Source organism: Gavialis gangeticus, unplaced genomic scaffold (assembly GCF_001723915.1).
Source record: "Gavialis gangeticus isolate Ggan-Ray unplaced genomic scaffold, GavGan_comp1, whole genome shotgun sequence".
NCBI lineage: Eukaryota > Metazoa > Chordata > Crocodylia > Gavialidae > Gavialis > Gavialis gangeticus.
The window spans coordinates 61,742,708-61,764,115 of NW_017729033.1; the positions used below are offsets into that span (position 1 = coordinate 61,742,708).

At 40.1% G+C, this 21,408-nt stretch overlaps 2 protein-coding genes across 15 annotated transcripts in view; one reads left to right on the forward strand and one right to left on the reverse strand.

Annotated features, from left to right (window-relative positions):
- NSUN7 (NOP2/Sun RNA methyltransferase family member 7) overlaps nucleotides 1–9,222 on the forward strand; it is a 64,858-nt gene extending 55,636 nt beyond the window's left edge. Inside the window, exons 11-13 of the mRNA XM_019526023.1 lie at nucleotides 1,657–1,774; nucleotides 5,664–6,333; nucleotides 8,742–9,222. Of these exons, the coding sequence (XP_019381568.1) occupies nucleotides 1,657–1,774; nucleotides 5,664–6,314 (769 nt within the window). The 3' untranslated portion in view covers nucleotides 6,315–6,333; nucleotides 8,742–9,222. The remainder of the gene's footprint in view (nucleotides 1–1,656; nucleotides 1,775–5,663; nucleotides 6,334–8,741) is intronic.
- Nucleotides 9,223–9,327: 105 nt separating this feature from the next.
- The window catches only part of APBB2 (amyloid beta precursor protein binding family B member 2), a 364,788-nt gene continuing 352,707 nt past the window's right edge, over nucleotides 9,328–21,408 (reverse strand). For 9 of the 14 annotated variants that reach the window (XM_019526008.1, XM_019526016.1, XM_019526009.1 and 6 more), the window contains 6 exons: nucleotides 18,329–18,443; nucleotides 17,511–17,652; nucleotides 16,412–16,495; nucleotides 15,739–15,854; nucleotides 14,425–14,604; nucleotides 9,328–12,795 (listed from right to left, as the gene is read on the reverse strand). In XM_019526008.1, coding sequence (XP_019381553.1) covers nucleotides 12,628–12,795; nucleotides 14,425–14,604; nucleotides 15,739–15,854; nucleotides 16,412–16,495; nucleotides 17,511–17,652; nucleotides 18,329–18,443 — 805 coding nt within the window. In that variant the 3' untranslated portion in view covers nucleotides 9,328–12,627. The remainder of the gene's footprint in view (nucleotides 12,796–14,424; nucleotides 14,605–15,738; nucleotides 15,855–16,411; nucleotides 16,496–17,510; nucleotides 17,653–18,328; nucleotides 18,444–21,408) is intronic. The other 5 variants (XM_019526015.1, XM_019526014.1, XM_019526019.1 and 2 more) reach the window with 1 other exon arrangement.

Genomic DNA, 21,408 nt, shown 5'->3' on the forward strand with positions numbered 1-21,408 from the left:
CCTTTTATTCATTTAACTTCATGAAACTTTGCACTTTCAGAGAAAGGTAAGGGCTTGACTATGTGTATACAAACTTCAGAGAGACAAGAGGGCTGATGGGTAGGTAATCAGGTCTGTTATCTCTCATCTCCGTAGACTGCTGTTAATAAGGAGTTTGTTATCTCTGGAGATGACAAACTATCCCTATGCCTGAAGAAGGGCATTTGTGCCCGAAAGCCTACAAAGAACATTTTTTGCAACTAATTAGTTGGTCTAATGCAGGGGTTGTCAACTGGGGGTATGTGTACGCCCGGGTACACTTGGAAAGGGGTTATGTGCCCCCAACCACCACCCTGTGCCTCCACTTCCCAGAAGCAGGGGGGTGAGGGCAGCAGCTTCCCTCTGTGAGCTGCACAGGCGCTGGCCCACTGGCTGAACACAGTGGGTGGGGGGAGGGCATGGAGGGAGCTCATGTGCCACCATCCACCACCCTGTGCTAACACATGCAAACCCTCCCACCTCCCCCCCATTCCAGATCCGGCTGCTGTGTTCCTCCCTCCCCCTTTTTAAGGAGTGTACCCCTTCTGGGTACAATTCTGGCAAAGGTTGAAAATCCCTGGTCTAATAAAAGATATCACATCTACCCTAAGAACCTTGTCTGCCTATATCTCTGGAGATGAATCCACTGTTTGAGAACTGAAACTAAGCATCACAGAGATGCTCAATGGGATCTTTTAGATTGAGCCCTAAGTCCCATTGGGTAGAGTAGTTTTCTTTAATCTTTACTAATCTATGGAGGAGCCTCTGGGAACCCCATAAGATTGGGCCCCTCACGTTTAGTCCATGGCCTGTTTTGGCCTATTTATAAAACTTCTAAAAAGATTACATGAATATATTCTCTCAAATAGTATATAATTAGAAGTTATAATCCCTATTCCATGATATCTCTGAGCTTTAACATATCTTAAATTAAAACTATCTTTATATGTTTAGTTTTTTTAAAAACTCAAATAATATGAATAAATAAAAAAAATCCTATTTAAATAAAAAATCCATTTAAAAAAAAACAACCCAACAAAAAAACATTGATTTTTATCCACCCTGGTTAAAGCACTCTTTCAGGAAAAAAGGAGACCCACATGTAGCTTTGAACCTAGACAAAGCTCTAACTACCCGGCCACAGGTTAGGCATTATATAGTCCTCACCTCGTGAAGCGGAACTACTGCTCTTTTTATTATTCATTCATTGGCTAGACTAGAGGGCAGTGGGAAACCTGGCAGGGGGTTGGACTTGGTGATCTGCTTAGTCCTTTCCGACCCTACCACCTATGAAACATTGAGTAGAAGGATCCAGGCCCTAGCTTCCCTTCCAGGGTGCCTATGTAATTGTAGCCATGAGAAAAGACATCTAAGAGTGTTTATTAATTCTGTTAATAGTTTTGTTTGCAAATGGTCAGTATACCTTATTGAAAAATGTAGAATTCTAGTGGACTCGGTTTGTTTTGAATCAGAACTGTGTTTATTAAATGAAGAATAATATGGTTAAATGTTAATGCATGTCTGTAAAAGATTCTAACCTAGGGATTGTACTTCAAACTGATATTTAGTGTCTCTATTTATTTGCGATTATAATGTGAACTTTTCCATTAGAATTGTCTGATCTGTAATATTCCCTAGGCTTAGTCCACCTGTTCTTCCTCTCTGCTGCAACTCAGAGATCTCTTCTGATTCGTTCTTCAAAATGGAGCCATCTGAGATTTCCAATTGTTGTTTCTTAGCAGTCCTAGCAAGAGAGGTAAGCCCTAAAGAAGCAGAACGGGTCTGCATTGAAAAAAAATACTAAATTGAAATATTTCATAGATTATATTTATTTCTGAATATCTTTTAATATATGAAGCATTTTGTATATTGATTTATAAGTAACTTGACTTCAGCTTAGCCCCCTTTGTCTCAGAGTGTTCACTGGACAAACAAGACTAAAGACAAGGACGCAAGGCAACAGTTTATCGAGAGGCAAATGAGAGTGAAACATCTTGGAAGCTTAGTAGCACATCCTTTGTATTTGGTGTTGGTGCATTGAAGAGAAGGGCGTGTGACCAATGCAGTCTTTTACTGCTTGATCTTTTTTTTTATCACAGCAGTATTCTAGGGAGAATAGGTCTGGTGTGCAGCTAGTATCATTCTTTTCCTGTGACCTTTCTCCACTGTCACCAAGGTGCGGTAGCCACACTGCTTAAAGCATGTTGTTTGGAGCCAGTGCTTAGAGTCAGTTAAAACAATCAGTCATCCTGTTTGTCTACATGTACAGAGCCCAGGAAGGATCCTAGCACTCCTGCATAACTTGCAAAGACTTGCCAACAGATGAATCTTCTCTTAACATGACTGTGGAATGGAGTCATGTCACAGGGATTGCAGCCCTGTTATAGGTTGGGTTAAACTGCTGAAACCGATAGATTTAAATGTTGCTTGTTTAAAATTGTCTGTAAGAGATAGTTAAGCATATTTCCTCCTGAAACAAATACAGAGCTGTGCAGAATTGTGTATGCTCTGAGTGGAGGGCTTTTGGCTAGGAATAGTTTTGGGAAGGAGCATTTGATGGCTGAGAGCAAGCACGCAGAAAGAGACAAAGCTTGACACAGCCTGAGCAAGCTCAGTAGCTTGACCCAGAGGAAAGGCAGAGAGAGAAGGTTTTTAGAGAATGCCAAAGGAAAGAGGCTTGATGTTATGATTAGAATACAATTGCATTGTAGATACCTGACCACCATAAACTCTTGCTAACTGAAGCAACCTACAAGAATCCGAGTATTTTGCCCAGCCACTCAGGCCAAAACAGCCCCTGGCATCATTTGAATGATGCTTCTTTACAAAGTATTAATTTAGATTTAGATCACACAGAGATGCTTGGAATCTTCCTAGATTAAATGGAATCTTTTGCATGCTGCCTGCAGTACAAATTATTTACTATCCATTTACACATAGTGTCCTCTCTTTAAAATTTAAATGGTTTCCTTTTGAAATGAAAGAAAATGAAGGATCCTGTTGAAAAGAGATCTAATTTCTCCTACTCAAAGCTGCTTTCATCTTAAATTAATAAATCTTAGATCTTTTCTAATGAGTATTTTTGAAACTAGAAATGCTTGTGTCTCACTTAATTACATATTTCAGAATAAGGCTCTTTCCAAAACACAAGCTTATATGGGCACAAGGTAAGCCACAATTCAGCTTCTAGTAAAACTACTCAAGTGTGCTGGACATGGAACTTTCTCTGTTGCCATTAAGTTGAAAGTAACATCCAATTTGGCCACTGGTTCTGCATTGTGATTGTGCTAGCGTAGGACTGGGATTGTAATGCCCAATCACTTTGTCATAGTAAGCATAACCCTTGTAGTGTTTGCAGTGTCACCCTTTGAAATTGTTTAACAATGACTGGCCCAGTAATACAGTTGTGTCAATACCGGTTCAGTGTTCCTCTGGACTGACAGGAGTGTGACTAACAACCCACTTTAAGGTCCCTATGGTGAAGTAGATGGGGAAAATGTAAGCTTGTATTTTTTCTGCTGGGGGCAGGGAGGGCCTCTTATTTTTATGGAAAAGCTGTTCAGGTGATTAATCTTAGAACTAACAGATGTGAGCTCTATTTGATCATTCAGTCCCTCTCCCAATGTATTACAGCAATACTCTGTATGAAAGGCTCGACTCATGGGAAGATTAAAAGTTGAAGGGTTCTAGCAGAACAAGAGAAGTCCAAGTGAAAAAAACCCCCTGTTAAATAATTTCCTGTAAATGCAGGATTTTCTTTTTCTTCAAAAGGGCTAAGACTTCTACCATTTCCCTGGCAGGAAAAATCATGCACTGTGATAGCCCTGGTATGACTTGCCTACCTGCTTGCTGCCTCCAGAAATGTCCCCTCTCAAACGCACTGGAGAGAGAGGGCTCAAAAACAGCCATGGAGAGATGCCCTGGTGCATCTTTGCTAGCAGATTTCCAGGTTTGGAACCCGTGTGTGGCAGCAGGTAGGTAGCTTGTGTTGGGCATAGCTTGGCCAGGGTTTGCTGCTGCCATGATACAAACATGCCCTGTTAGGTGTCTAGTTTAAAATTTCTGTTCTTCACTTACATGACAGTTTTCCTTAGCAAGTCTAAATAAACCTTTTCCTTCCTTGGTATGTGGATAACTTTCTGTTTTTTCACTAATCTGCCTTGGCAATTGTGTAATTTATTTATGGCTTAGAAGAACTTTCCACATTGGGTACACTTCTGCTAGTAACTGTCGTATTACCCTTATTAATATTTCAGCTTAGGATCTCAAAGGCTTTACAAACATTTGTTCTATATTCTGAAATACTGTGGAGATATTTTCAAACAGGGCATGGGCAAACATAGAATCATAGAAAATTAGGGTTGGAAGGGACCTCAGGAGTTCATCTAGTCCAACCCCCTGTTCAAAGCAGGGCTGTCCCCAACTAGATCGTCCCAGCAAAGGTTTTGTTTTGCCAGGTCTTAACCTCCAAAGATGGAGACTCCACCACCTCTCTGGGTGACCTCTTCCAGTGCTTTACTACTCTCCTAGTGAGAAAGTTCTTCCTCAGATCTAACCTAAACTTCTCTTGCTGCAACTTGAGACCATTGCTCCTTGTTTGGTCATCTACCACTGAGAACAGTCTAGCTCCATCTTCTTTGGACACCCTCTTCAGGTAGTTGAAGGCTGCTATTAAATCCCCTCAGTCTTCTCCAGACTATATAAGACCAGTTCCTGCAACACAAGTTATAAGTCATGTGCCCTGGCCCCCTAATCATTTTTGTAGCCCTCCACTGGACTCTCCAATTTGTCTACATCCTTTCTGTAGTTCAGGGCCCTAAAATTGGACATAGTTCTCCAGCTGTGACCTCACCAGTGCTGGATTAAGTTGCGCTTCAGTGACTTGTTGCACAGCAAATCTGTTGGGAGCTGCAAACCTAACAGTTGAGAATCCCATTTCCTTCCTACAAGCACTAGACCACTAGTACCCAACCTTTCTGGGCTGTGGGCTGGATGAGTGATGTAGAATTGGTCCATAGGTTAGATCTGGTGCATGGGGTCAGCCTGAAGACATGTTCCAGCAGCAGGTTGACAAACAGGCACAATGCAGTGTGGGACCCCAGCCCTGCATGTGCCAGATCAGGCCTGATGCCCTGGCTTGTTCCAGCTCACAGGGCCATGTCATTTGGCTACGGGGCTTGGAAATTTGGTGGTGGGGGAGCAGTGGCAATGTTAATTGCCACCATTCCCCTGCTGCCAAATTTCCAAACCTGTGTGGAGCCCTGCTGGCCAGATGAGGCTCTGTGCTGGTTCTAGCTCATGGACTGGAGACTGAACATCACTGTACAAAACCATAAATGTTTTTGAAAAGCATGAACACATTACTTTGAATGCAAGGCAATACTTGTTTTTTATTCCCATTGTATTATTCAGGAACTTTGTTAGCAGTGTTTTTCACAAATGACTTGAGTTCTCCTGCTTGATTCTGTAGTGAAGTTAGGTCATTAATGACCTCTGTTTGTTGCTTTACATATATTTGTATTCTTTTATCTAGAACATACAGTGGGGTGATAATGCTGAACTTGACAATAGCTATAAGGTATCTAACTAAGGGATTAAAATAATATTGTGGCTTAGCTCACTACTGTCTCCTCTTTAATTTTCAGAAGGACCCATCTGAGTCTGTATCTGTTAAAGACATTTTGGCTCGTGCTGCAGCCAAAGGACTATTAGAAGGCATTGAAATAGAAAAACCCTCAAAGAAAGAAGAGAAAAAGAAGAAGAAATCAAAAGTAGTGCAGCAAAGAAACATGCGTAAAGATATCTCAGCACAAACAAAAATTGCAGAATTCTTGGGCCGAGAGATGGTATCTGTTAAATCTAATTCTGAAATTTCAGTATCAAAAGCAATTAGTAATTCTGAGAAAAACAATCTGAGCCAAACAAACAGTTCTGTTCAAGGGAAGAAACTGACCAAACCTGTCTCAAACTCCTCCCTGCCTAGGATGTTGAAGAACATACCTAATCCATCAACTATGAATAAAGTGCTTGAGAAACGGACAAATATTAAGCCACGGGCAGAAGATAAAATGGTTGTACTAAAACCTGTAGAGATAGTTCTGCCTCCAGTAATGGTGCCATACTTCAACCCACAAGGCAACAAATCCAGAATTGCAGCTCACCATTATTACTATCACTGGATTGGAATAAAGAGCTCAACACATGGCTTGCTTGTACCGTCTGTGTCAAAAAGACTGATGAAATCGAAAGAAACATTACCTTCAGCTGTGATTAAACATCCTCAACCATGGCTTTGAAGATGGTCTCCTGTTACCGGTTTGTAGATATAATCACTTATATTTATTTAAAGACTTCTGTGTAGGTGATCTTCTACACTTAAACTACAGCATGCACTAGCTACCTATAGAGATCCTTTACAGTTTGTACCCTTTTCATGGATATTATGGATATAGCATGGGACTATTTTGCGAAAGGGTCAATACATTGTGTAGTTGCTTTAATCCAACTTTAGATTTTTAATGTCAAATACATATAACACATCTAGAGATTATGCAAATCACTGGGGGGAGCTCAAGAAGTTTTATATAGCTAATTATCATTTTAAAATGTGACAAAATTTGGAATGTGCCTTTCACCAAAACTCTTTACATTTATCCCAGAATGTGGAACTTACGATTTAATTTTCACAAGCTTTATACAGCATTCTAAAAAGTGCTTCATTACAAACTTCAGCTTTCAAGTGGTTATTTCTGAGTTTGCTAAAATAACAGCATCATTATTTATGCCACTGGTGAATGGGAATGAAAGTCAAAACAAGCCAGGCTACTTCTCTAAAATTAGAGGTGGATTTCTGTGAATGCCGAAGGTGTATGTTCCCAGCTTAGATATTTCATGCAGGCATCTGGGGAACACACAAGTACATACATAGTCTTAAAAATGTGTCCTTGTTTCCTAGCAGATGTACTTTAATAAGCAACAGCTGGAACATTCAGAGAAACAGTGAACAGAAAACCTCATGTTAAAAGTGCACGTGTACTCGGATGCTAAAAAATGAAGGCTGAATTAATATCAAACATGAGGCCATCGTGCTGCCATGGCTTTTAAAATTTACTCCTCAGGCCTGAAAAATCCCCATTCTCATTGAACCACTTTCTTACCACTCATTTTGTTCATGGTGAAAACTGCACCTGACAAGCACTTATGTTGTATCTAACAAATGTGATTTCTTTTATGTACCAATATTGTTCATTTAAATAATGACTTGCAGAACAATTTTTGGTTTATGCATGTCTTGGAGATCGATTTAAATTGTTTGAGCCAAATGACATGTGGGTTAGGGAAAGAATGCCAAAAAGCATTTCTAGTTCTTTGTGAAGATCAAGTTAAAATACACTGTTCTTGAGATTTGTCTAAAATCTAATGTTCTCAGTCATTCTAATTTGTAATTAATATATTGTTGGATCTTGCTTGGTAGATTGTATTTTCAATCTATAAAACGTTGTTAATGTTTAGGAACATAACATTTATTATTAGCTGTTTCAGTATTTTTAGAAGTTTTTTTTAAAGCTAGAAGAGATGAGATGTGCTTGACAGTAGGTTATCTTAACTCTTTCAGTGTTCACAGGTCTTTTCTGAACTTGGAGCAAAGAATAACTTCAAGCCTTCTTTGCTGTGTTTGAAATAATTGCTGGATATTTTCATTTAGAATTTCTCTCTAAACATTGACCTCAGCTAGCCAATTCAGAGGTATTATGTAGTATTTTTAAAATAGGTTCAGGTTTAGAGGATAACTTTCTATCATTATACTTTAACTTCATAAATATATTAACAGAAATGATTTTTTTCTATTGCAGTTGGTAACTTGCTAAACTTCCCAATTCCTAGTGAATGCAAAATAAAATGACAACTATTAAATGCCTACGTTAGTGCTATACTTTGTGCTGAAAATCTAAAGGTGAAAGTCTTGACCTCTCCTCAGGACTGTACAAAAGACACATTTACAGTTGATCTGTCAGATATGTAGTATCATCAGCCCCGCAGGTTAAAAATTGATGGGAATTTTTGAAAACCTTAACTGTCACTCAGTCGTACCCTTCCCAGGTGTGTGCACTTATATCAAACCACTGTGCGTGGCCAGCTTCTCCAAAGCTAAGCAACATGAACTTTCATTGCTATGTCTGCCCAGCCCCTAGCCCAGCAATGAAGTCTGTTTCCATTTTATCCTTCAGTGTCATTCCTGTTCCTGATGTACTTACAACATTTCCAGGCCTGACTTGGGGCCAGTCAGCTCCTCCTCTTTTCCCAAGTTGGCTGTTGCAGTCACAGTGATGGGAAAAGCAGAGAGAACCATCCTGTTGCTCCAGGAAAGAACAGACCTGCCCTGAGCAGCTGAGCTTGTCCTGCTTATTCCTTTCCTTCTCCAAGCCTGGTGTGCATGTTTGAATCCTGACACTACCTTTTTCCTGCAGAAGTCCTTACTGTGAACGTGAATAACAGCAGCAAGCTGTAGGTGAAAGGTTCACTAGCTCACTAAAAATTCATTATAATTTCTTCCCTTCTCACCATCCTCCCATCCCTCTGGGTAAAGTCTTCTATGACTTCTTAAAGGCAGTATAGTGGTAGGAATATTACTGCCATCCTCTGTTTAACCCAAGAGATTAATTTAATCCTTTTAAGTTACCACCAAAGAATTCAAAATGCATTGAATCTCTTTCCTTCCTTAGGACAAAGGAAGTGTCCAATGCTGTTGAACGGCATTTCCCAAGAAGTGTACCAGTTTCCAAATATCATGGACCAGTGACAAGAGAGACGAGACATTTTATGCAGCTAAATTTATTCTCACAACAGATTACATTTAATGTGTAAAAGTGGTCAACAGCAACAAAAAAAAAATCCTTTTCAGATTCAGTCAGCTGCTTTATGTAACACTGAACTCTGATAAACAGTGGGTGTGTTTTCCTTTCTCTTTTGCAAATATTAAAATAAATCAAACCTACTTCTGCTGACTGTACAGCACAGGTTTTAGCAATGTATTAAGATAACTAAGGCTGCCACATAAAGGAGTAATGGTACTAAGGTGTGGGCTCTAACGCTTGAGCCAATATCAGCTGTTGAAATAAGAATAGCTCCATTTTCCACAAGTGATTTACTAACACTTTCATATCCCTGCTTCAATGATTTATGGAACATTTGATACAATTAAAAGAAAAGGGCTTTAAAATCTTTGTCTATGGCACACAACAAGCTCAATCCATTCCACAGCTTTCCATTCCTCTTTTAAGGGCTTACATTTTTGTTTTGTTTTTTTTGAAGTGGTAGAAGTAACTGCATACAGCATTTATCCCCAAGAAATCTTCACTGTAAGAGAGATCAGTGCCCTTTTATACATTTATTTTGTTCCTGTGCAACTGTCTGGTAGGTGTCTCATAATCTTTTTTTTCTTTAAATGAAACAGTAAGTAGTTTAAATAAGACCTAAAGAGAGCACCAAGGCTTGCCATAGCTTTCAAAGGAAAGGCTTCCAACTACAGACTTCTGCAGTGCCAATAAATCTTGCTTCCTCAATGGAACATTTTAATGAGATGTGATATCTGCCTCAGCTTACTATTTGCATTTAAAAAATAAGACAGCTTTACACATTTTTGCTATTTCTTTTACATACTTCAATAAAACTGACTACAAATTACAAAACCCACCTTTTTAGGCAACCTATAGCACACAGAGATTACGTAGCATGGGAAAAGTTGTGAGACGATTTCTAGTAAAGATAAGTCAACATAATAAAGCAGGATATTTCAGTAAAAATAGAATAAATAAAATAAAAATATTTTAAGCTATATTTAACAGGTTAATTAAAAATGACATGAGACATATGAGACATAGTGAACAGGGCTGTCTGCTTACAGGATCACTAGATATAAAAATGCATAGATAACTGAAGTGTCACTACAACATTGGGTAAAACACTAGCATTTGCTCTTTCACACGCACCATACATACTTTTTGGCCATGGCAGAAAGTGTCTTAACCTATTGTTTTAAGATATTTGGCTTTGCAAAAATTAACCCTTGTTCCAAACACTTAGGTTATACACTTAGCCTTGAAGAGCATAAAGATCCTGTTGAAGCCAAAGAGACTACTCACATGTTTAAGGTACCTGCGTTTTGCAGAATCAAGGTCTTGGCCAGTATTTTGGTAAAGTATACCAGGCTATTTTTAAGACAAAGTATCTGCAAATGACACCTCCAAACATTTCTCTTTCATCTCCTCACTGCTTCTTGGGATTGCATACATGACTCTTATTTGTTTTGCTACTGAACAGTCTGGACAAAACTGCACCACAACAGGGAGTGGCTAATGTGATTTTTAAAGCAACTCTATAGGAAGAATAGGTCTTGGTTTGGCTATCTGGGGAACATTGCTAATAGCTATATTATTTAAACCTCACTGATGTGGGACTGTTGTAAATCTCAACCCTGGCATGCTTTCAATTTGAAACTTGAAATGCTCACTGTCAGGGTATTTCCTATAATTAAAAAATGGCAAGTGATTGGTTCAGGAGAGTGATAATGAATACACAGCCTCCTGTTTTCAGACCAGTGATTACAGAATCAACCAGACTGGTAATGGCTGGGGACTGTTATCATTTAATGGCTGTTTGGAAGCAAGTGGGAAAAGGGTTAGTTTGAGCCCTGCTCTTAGTGACTCACTGGTATCACCAGTGTCAGAAGCCAGAGACAGAAGGAGCAAATGTATATGGAGGCTGCTTCAAACCTTGATTCTCCAGAACAGGATGAGGCACACAACTACTATGGTGAGGGATTTAAGCATACACCTGAATTTTATGTGTGTGTTTAGTATCACATATGCACTTTTAACACCTTGCTGAACTGGAACCGCTGGCTAAATGTATATCTTTGTCCTGTAGTATCCTGTGAGAGGTCTCAGCCAGGTCGGTGTCCCTTTGTGCTAGGTACTGCTAAAAGAACATAAATAACAACCGCTGGCCTAAGGAGTATTTCAGGGCCACCTCCTCCAATGCTACCCCCAAAGCTACACTTAGGTATCTCATTCTGGCCCTCAGTTGCCCCATTTCATATAGGCTCAGTTCATTTAACAGCTTTTTCCCGTTGTTTTTAATAGTAGTTCTACAAGCTCAAAGCTGAAATGTATTCAGTTACCTCATATTCAGCCTAATTCGTTTATCAGAGGGGTGCCCATATATAGCTACCAACAGTAATTTTAAGGGAAGAAATACAAGAAAGCATTTACTTAAAACACAAAACCCTTTGTGAATAGATGTAAAGAAAGACCAAATTGGTCAAACTGTGGATCTGTCAACCTTAACAATCTCTCTTCAGAATTAGTGTCAGCACAGCTAAGTGTATTTAAAATGCACAAATCTGAGGGGAAATACCTTATGGTTTGTTGCCAAGGAACTTGCTGTGGTGTGGACCAACATAATTGGCCTTTTTGAAGCAGAAATATCAAAACTAGGTTGTACTACTAAGAAGCCCCATTGTCAGAACAACTGTATCGCTGTTTCAACCTGTTGTTGAAAGCTGCTACAGAAAGGGAATGAATGAAAGTAAAACAAAACTCCACAGGACGAGGTGCACACAAACAGGCCTACGCAGCAAAAATGTGATTGTTCTTCCTTTGTGCCCATGTAAGTTTCAACTCAACAACAAATTCCAACGGGAAAAGTCACGTCACAAGGCCTTCACCTGAAAGTTTGTTCAGAGAAAAAGGTCATAGTTTTATCTAAGGAAAATGGTATAGTTTCCGTGTCTGCATAATTCTGGATGGGCTCTGCTGACTTGGGATAGGGGCAAATCACATTTTTGTTGCATGCTGCAGGACTTTGGAGAATAAATTTAACAGCTACCAGGTACATGTGTCTGTCTGAGGATGAACAGGTGAAGCTGATGCACCCTGATTTGTATTGCTTAAAACTTTTCCAATATCTTAAGCATCAGTTTGGTATTAAAACAATTCTTCTCCAAGGTCATAATATATAAACAGTAGATGAAATATGGTTAGCATGGTTCAAAAGCATTTCAGGGCAAGTTGTTAAATAGTTCCTAGACTGATTCCAACAGACACTTTAAAACTAACAGGTGCAGCTTTGGAAAATAAAACTTGGTATTTATAAGTCAATGGTAACTACTCAATACCTACTCCAGTGTTGAAAATAGGGAAAAGTGCTGTAGGATTTACGGTTTGCTTGTGACAAATCCAGCTCAAGATGGTGAGACTATTAACTGAGGCATCATTCACTCCAAGGTTTTTAGCGTTAGTTCTCTAGGAGGGATGTGGCCATATTCTTTGTGTGTGTGAATTTAGGTAATGTTCATAATATTTACAATCAGAAATAGACCTTCCATTGCTCATGATGTAACTCACTGACAGGAAAAAAATTATTCATGCTTCTTTTCATATCACACGATGGTGGCAAGAACAAGAGAACATGCTTGTCTAACATTGTTTTGATACGGGTAAATTCTCTGAAGACAAAGCATCAGCAATTTCAAATGGAAGGCTGAGCATCATCAGTTCATTTTCCTTAGTGTAGCTACTATATTTTGGGTTAAGTGTTACAAGAATCCTCTTACGGCATTTCAGTGACAGGGCGTTTCTGTTTCAAAGTGTCAATGAGCGACAACACCCCTCTTTTTACATTAGTTGTAACTCTTCTGGTCATCGAGTCTGCAGGAGGAGGTGGTGGTCGAATTTTCTGCGAAGGAGGTCTGGCTACTAAGCACTTCTGATACCGTAACTGCAACAAAGTAAAGGCATTCTGAAGTTGTTAGTACATTCAATAGCTTCAGATCAATCAGAAATGGAATCTGTTTTTATAGTATATGGTCAGGTCTTCTGAATCTGTATACAGACAGAGCCCTACAGAAACCAGGAGGAAAGGGGCCAGCATATCTATGGGTAGAAATGGCTCTGGAGCACAGAGCCTTACCCTAAAACAGGGGTGGGCAAAATACAGCTTGCAGGCCAGATCCAGCCCATGAGGCCATTCTATCCAGCCCATGGGGCACCTAAAAAATTTAGGAAATTAATAATTCATCTGTCCTTGGTTCCTGTCAAAAATGACAGGAACCAGGGGCAGTAGGACCCAGGGGAAGCCCCGATGGGCTCCTGCAACAGCTTCTGGGCTGGGACATGTGCTGTCCCCCCATATGGTCTTCATCTTATATGGATATCGTTCACAGCAAGTCTTTTGAGAACCAATGGAGCTTTTGCTGTTCTGCCTCTCAAAGCCAGAATGGTTTTCCAGATCGGCCTAAAGCATCATATGAACCTCTATTTTAGAAGCTTATGTGGTGCTAGTTTCTACAACTGTACAGGTTCAATGACTGCTCTCATAACAACACTAAAATCACTGATAAATGGTTCTGGGCAGACCTTTGCATTTGTCTTTGATGCACAATTTGACATTGACTGGAAGCTGTTTTGGGAAGAGACCATCTCTTTGTTCTGTCTGCACAGTGTCCAGTACAGTGAGGGCCTAGCCTGTTGTTTGGACTCCTGAGCACTGCTGCATAGACCATCCAAAGCTTTTAGGTGCATTCTGCTTTTCTAGATACCACTGAACAAGTATCTGTGCCTATGGTAGTACAGCACAACCTAGATATTTGGCAGGCTTACAGTCTTATCTTGCCACCGCTGCCCTCTAAGGACAAGGGGTTTGCAAAGTAACCAAGGTACACAGAACTATAGTGAACAGCTCTGTAGGATGTCTGGAGTGTTCCAGCTGTTTGGTGAAGATTTTATTTCAAAGGCATTGCTTCTCCTTCAGCTCTCTCTCACTGCTTTGTCCTTAATTCAGCAACCTGCTGTGAGTTAAGCTGGTTGCAAACCACAGGAATACAAATGCTCTGGACTCCACAGTACAAAATACTATAATACAAATATGCTCTTGCTTTTCTTCTTTTAAAAACATGCTGAAAGATCTGTATATTTGTTACCTGAAATCCTTCAATAATGCCACGGAGCTCAGGGCCTTTAAAGATGAATTGCACATGTCAAATTTCAGAGTCTGATTTTTAAATGAAAACTTCCCATAGGTCAATTTACGTCTATAATTTGAATATCTACTCCAATTTGGCAAGGTGCTAGAGAGGCCCAGCGCTTATCATTACTTGTAAAATGTCTGTCAAACTGCCCAGTGCCAGAGAATCATATAATGAGAATAAAGGGACGGGAGATAAGCTTAGAATAGGAGCCTTATTCCCTTACTTAAGTTTGAAGATCTCAAAGAATGTTTATATTTGAAGTATTATATACATCACTTTTCAACTACCACAGGAACGAACTGCAACTCTGGAATGATTACAATTTGAAGGAGTGAAAGAGTCAGTGACCACTACAGCTCCATTTGTAAAAAATCACTTACCATGCAAGCAGCTTGAACAGCTTCTGATACATTGCCTGCATTTGGCTCACACCAAAAAACATGGCACTCAAAATGCTGGTTTCCTGTATCCATAATGAAGGCAAATGTATGGATATCCTTGCCCACTCCCATAAAGGACAGGAATCGTACACGACATTCCACCATGATTTCTTCTTCATTCTGGTCAAGGGGTAATGATTATTCATCATTAGTACAATGTAGCCGATACATTTTGAATTGATAAATACCCAAATAAGATGCCAGAAGTAACGCCAAATTAATATGATGTATACCTACAGCTTCATCAACATGCAAGGTAGATACTAAGGTAAATTAACCCTGAAGGTTAATTTAGGTTAACACTAATGAGAAAAGCAAGACTCCAGTGGTTGCAACTCATATTAGGTATATGTCTTCCATAAGAGAGGCTGTGGTGGCTTAAAAAAATATATCAGGTCCAGACATGAAAAAAAAAATTCCCTTAGTTATCCCCTAATTATCACTTACTCTCCTAATCATCAGTGCTGAGAAAGAAGGGTAATTTAGGGCTGCAGGGAGAGAGATGTATTTCTTAAAGATTCATTCTTACTGGTATATCTGGGGAAATGCTCTATAGAGCAGCAGCAGCATGAAACAGGTTAAAAGAAACTGCTCTCACTGCTCAGAGAGTAAGAGAGGAGTACAGCCTGGTAGGGTAGGACAACAGTTTGGGGTTTAAGTCCAACAACATTAGGCTTAAAACTCTTAGTAAAAGGTAATGCTAATACCAGGGCTGTCCCTAGGGGTGGGGTGTGAACTGGGGCAACTGCCCCAGGCCCTGCAGAGCCAGGTGGAAGGGCCGCGGCGACTACGCTGCTGCTGGCTTCACGCCTGGCCGCTCAGCAGCCCCCCCACCCTGCCCCCCAGCCTCTTGCTGCCGAATCCACCACCATATTCCCCGTGTCTGGAGGTGGGACCCTGCACCCTGCTTAGGTTTTCTCTGGCTAATACTTTGCTTTCTCCCTACTAAATATTTGCAGTTATTTCTAGGGGTATATTTTGAAGGGCATATAAAACTATACCAAAAACAAAGTGACAGGTAAGATACTTGATGCACTGTGTTAAACACTAAACCAGGAGCTTCTTTAATGTCTTCTTTAATCTCTCTGTCTACCAAAAAGCACTCATCTGCATAGAGATACAGCACTGAAAAGATGTCAAATAATGGAATAAACTCTAGGAAATGCTATTACAGATGGGTTTTTCTAGTTTGCTGAGATTGCAATATTCAGATTAGTATGCTAATTCATTCTAAACAAAGTATTTCTGCCTCACTGTTTCATTGATGACTGTGACGGTGGCATCAGCAACATTCATGGTAACTGGCATCCAGTCTTCCCTGCTCAAGGAAGTCATAAGACTTTCTATAGCATTGTTCAGTGTATCCATTCCTAAAGTATAAAGGGAAGAAAAGCCAGGATTATAATAGTCATAAATAAAAAGAATAAAATAGGTATTAGTTCCATGCTGAAGTAGAAAAAAGACTTCTGAACTACCGGGCGTTTGGTGGGGGTGGTGGTAGGGAATGGGTTTCAGAAGATTTTCATGTTATTAGTTCACATTTTATTTCTCAGTCTATAAAAGCAGAATAGCTGCCAGAATCCTGACACTTAAGAGGGTGGCAGGTCATTCAGGTGTCTCATTCTATCCCTTTAGGCCTTCCCCTTACTCTCCTGGGGAAAGGTGCTACAAAAGGGCCTTGCCCCAGCAGCAGCCCCTCAGCATCCTGCCTAAGTAAGTGTGGGTCTGAGCGAGATCACATGCACTGGCTAGCCCCATGCTCTTTCCCTTTGCAGGCCTAGCAGTGAGTCGTATGTTGCTGGAATACAAGTAAAGAGTGCTTTTGCTCCTTGCTCTCTGCCCATCTGGCTATGGCTAGCCAGAATCAAGCCCTTAGATACTATGCAAGTAATGTCTATGGTTAGATAAGAGCACTAGTATTACATACCCACAGGCTTAGCTACAGGTAACATGCCCAAGTACTGCACATGGAACTTCTGTACCAGCTCTGTCTTTGGTGTTGGGAAATCTACTGCATGGGAAAAAAATCAATTTCTGTTTATCAACATTCACAGCAGGTAAAATATACTTTTATTTCACTGACCATAGAAAATAGCTTACCAGGGAACTGCACTCAGAAGGTATTGTATTGATTACAATGGATCTGCTCCCCCTCCAGCTTAGACAGGAGGGATACACCAAGTACTTTCTAAGGGAATGGAGGAGGAGGTGATACAACTCTTAATTTCTGTAAACTAAAACTGGGTCATGTTCTACCACTAGGATATAAGGCGACTTAGATTTGTATAAACATGTCACTAAGGCACACAGAGCAAGTCTCACATACCATACAACTGGGCACTCTATTTTTAATGCTATACCTACTAAATGTCCCACCTGTGCGCCAGGACAAACCAGTATCTCTGTCTGAACAGCAACTGATGCAAAAAACCCACAAACAACCCACACCCAAAAAAAACCCATGACAAAATGAGGGTTGAGATATCTGATGAAAGCTAGTGGATTTAACACATTTTTGTATTAAGTTCACTAGAAGACGTTTGTATATCTAATCTGGAATGCTGTCAAACCTTCTGCTATTAACCTTACATTAATAAAAATACACAAAGCCACTTTTCTTTTATGATGCACTAAGGGGTGCAGCTGATTGGCCTCCTCTTAGGCTTTGAACCTTACAACTGATGCTGAAACCCAGAAGAAGTTTGAATCTGCTATAACTCCTCTGCTATAAACCTATGATTAATTGGAATACATTTTACTTGTAAACCAGTCTGGCATAGCGTTTCCATGGCTAAATTGTATCAAAGTAAATCAGAGGAAATGAACAAGTGGATATAACCAAACAAGACTGCATTACTTTGAACACAAACAATAACATATTTTTAATGTAACAAAGACTTTGTCAGCTACAGTATCTAAAAGATCCTGGTAACCTTTGTGTCTACTACATTTTAGTTAAAAACAATATTATTCAGGCACTCTCTAAAATGGGGCCATGACATGGAGATTAAATTCTGACACAGTACCTTGCAGAGGAACATCTAGGGTGGCATTTGTCCGGTCTTGCAATGAGCTGCAAGCCACAGCTTTAGCATTCTTCCGTTCAGCCATAATCTGAAGAAGACGGCGATAATACAGCATTTTTTCCAACATATAGTATAGTAGCAACTACAAGTATAAATTTACTCTTATTACAACCCTAATCTCTGAAGTCCACAATATATCAGATGCATGCGACTATAAGGCATCCTTTTAAGATACTAAAATTAGTTTTCCTTTATTTACTTACAATTTTTTTTGAGGCATAGAACTCCAAGCTCCCTACATCCATGACAGATATAGGAAGAGGAAACCCAGTCTCTAATCTGCACTTACTACTGCTACAAATACTGCAGGAGATTCCTGTATTACTTGTACATGTAGTAGGCAAAAAAATTTAGACAGAAGTAGGGCTTTTAAACAGATGATACCATTTTAACAGCTCTTTTCAAGTACTAGTTCCCAAATGAACATAATTTAATCTAGTATTTGACATTTGAGATATAATTTGCTATTATTATTTTTCTACTTAACATCCCACAACTTCCATTTATATTAGCAAAAAATCTTTAGACTATACACATTGGCCCAATTCCCAGAGATATCATGGGTTTCAAGAATCTATAACATTCATCTTTCCACAGTTTATTGGTGCCACTTACACCCCTTCCAAAAATTCTTAGAGTCATTTCTCATCAGAGATAAAAAATAAGAACAAAAGACGGCAATAGAGGACTGATTATATAGCACCCTTCAGGACTACTCAAGTGGTTAGTAAAAGAATAGGTTATTTAAATTCACTTGCCTTAGAACAGATTTCGTGCAGACTTGTGGCAATGGCTTTTGCTGGTGTGTCACATCGAAATACGTGACATTTCAAAATTCTCGTGTCTTTGTCTCTTGCTACATAAGCAAAGTCTCTGCAAAAAAATGAATTAACACATTAGAAACAGCCGCAGCTACAAAATGACTGCTTTAAGAAGGATATGTCTGAGTTGTCAGAGAAAAAAAAATTCCATAGCCAAAACAGAGCCACAAATGCATTAAATTGCATATCCATGGAACACATTACTAAGCTTTGATACTTAATGTATATAATTAAAGAGCTAATTACAACTTGCTACCATTGAAAACTCATTGAACTTTCAACCTATATCTCCTACTGCTAATGTAAATGTACGGGGACATCTACAAGAATATTTCATTAAATGCAGAAGGAAAAATAGATAAAGGAGAGAGAAACTGTATTCTTTTCTTTTTATCTTCTAAAATGCTAGCAATTCAGGCAAACAGCACACAACAGCCTGAAAAAAGAAAAGATGTTTTTGGAGTGTTATAGAAAGTGCTTATAATACGCAGATAGCAATTAAAGATCCTGTTGCAGAAGAGAAATGTCAACCTGTTGAAATAATAGTTGGCTTAGATTTCTGACCTTGCTGCTTTTTCAAATCTTAAATAACTTTATGGCAAATGTCTTGTAACGACAACAACAACAACAACAGATGCTTTGCACAATACTGACCACTCATGGGTAATCTTTGCAGCACCTGGAAGGGAACACCAAGCTTGTTTTGACCTGTGTCCAGTTCCTTCAAGGGCTGAGCTTGGTCCAAGAACACAACGGCTAGAGCTGAGGGTGGTGATGGCACCAGTATCTGATGGGACCTGGAAAGACTTGGCAGCCATGGGCACTCATGCAAACTGTGTCGGTTTTTCAGGACACTCCGTCCTATCAAACCTGTCCCTGGCCCAAAACTGTAACATCTTCAAAGTGCTGCACTTCTAATTTATCCTCCCAACCCTTTCCAAGAGGCAGAGATTTCTATTAATTCATTTTGTAGGTGGGAAGCCTGAAGCAAGTGCTGCAGTGCAAGCAGGCCATGCGCCCATGTAGGAAGGCACGACTGAATATACAGTGAAGACAATATGGACCATGCAAAACTGCTTCAACTGTTTCCCTCTGCTGGCTATTGCCCTCCTTGATTTCCCCTTTTTTGTCTCTTGAACAGTGCAAGTCAATCCTGCTTGGTCAGTACTTCCTGCCAACCTCAGATCTCTGCCTTGTTCTTCCCTTCCACCAGTGGAGGGTCCAGTCAAAGTATGCTGGGTGGGTGGCTAGGATTAGATTAGCCAGGGACAGCTACGCCTCAGAGGCTGCATCCTTCCTGAAGATCCCATCTGATGCCTCTGTGCTTAGAGCAGGACAGAGGACAAGTAAGTCCTCCCACGAGCTCCACCCTTTTAGGGGAATCAAGGAGTCCTCATACCGGAGAAGGAGACACCTCCCCAGTAAAAACAGACCATAATATATACATGTATTCTGCAGGGAGTTAGTACCCCTGACAGGGTCTCATTTGATATTGAGTTAAGATTATTTTTGCTTGTTCAAAAACAAAGTTGAGGAATTTTATACTGACACTCTCAGAGGGAGGCTGTAGGGCTTTGGAAGATGAAGTAAGGCAGCGGTGCTCAGCCTCTCAGCCCCACGGACCATGCGAGTGGGGAAGGGCCCATTTGGTGGTTGAATCAAGCCTTGGGGCCCAGCACCACCCCCTCCCATCCCCTGCACTCCAGGATTTGACCAGAGCGTCTAGCCCTGAGGCTTGACACCACCTCTGCCCAGCTCTGTGCGCTGGGATTGGGTGCCAGATCCAGTGTGCAGGATCTGGGGCTTCCTATGGGTCTGGAGGTTTGGCAGCAGAGGAGCTGTATCACCGTTCTCCCACTGCCAAATTGCCAGACCTGCGTGAAGCCTCATGGGGGGGGGCTTTCCATCAGCCCAGGCTGCCTGCTGATATAGGATATTATCAACACATAGGTGGCTTTACATTTAGTTAAAATTCACCAGGTTTTCTTTCCAATTCTTACTAATACTTAAAAATAAGGATTAAGAAAAACCAAAACCCACGCTTCACAATTATGGAATTGCGGAATACACTGGACCACGTGTACATCACAAGAGCAGCAGTCCTGAAGGAGCCCATTATTAAGAAATTTTGGTAGTGCCTACCTAATTACATACTTTTTTTTGTTGCTGCCATGGACAATAAGCTCAATATTCAGCTGATATCAGTCAGAATAGCTCCCTGGTTCAGCATTTCAAAAGTAAAACTAAGAATTCCAGATGGTCTCCTTTCACTAGGCCTTAAGGTGAACCATGGAAAGGGTTATAGTTCAGCTGTACTTGACAAACTACTAGCTATAGAAAAAAAATGAGCTTGAGAGCTACATAAAACTTGTAAATGTTATACCTTTCATGACTAACAGCTCTGCTGAAGGGCTTGTAGGCAAACTGGTAAGTGATTAGGGTTCTAAAGCCGTACTAACACTTCTAAAGAGATTCCCAATTGGTTTTGGCATGGTGAGTACACATTTCTGAAGCAGTTTTGAACTACTGCCTTCTAATTTATTCTTTATAACATTTTTGTTTTTCACTTGTCATTTTACTTGCAAACATTTAGTTAGTTACAACTGCAACATGCTAACCATGCTCTCTAAACTAGTGATTCACAACCAGAGTGCTGCAGAGATCCACTCAGGAGTGCTATGGATAGCCACACAATGTTAGACTGTTAAGTGTGTGAACACAATTCACAAGATGAACCCAAAGATTTCAAATATGAATCCACAGTGTTAAAAAAAATTCTGACCCATTGTAGTCTTCCTGAGTTCTTCGTAACACAAGAATCACTCTATTATTTTTATTTAGTCAAAAAGCAAACGTAAACTAAGAGCTGACATTTTCCATTGGTTGCCTTAAGTCTAGTGAGGGATGCCTTGAGTCTAACAAGGTTAAGAACTAGTGCTCTAGTTGGATATGCAATTGCAATCATAACTCGAAAAAGGTGCTTTTAAATAGGAATTCTCTCTCTCTCTCTCTCTCTC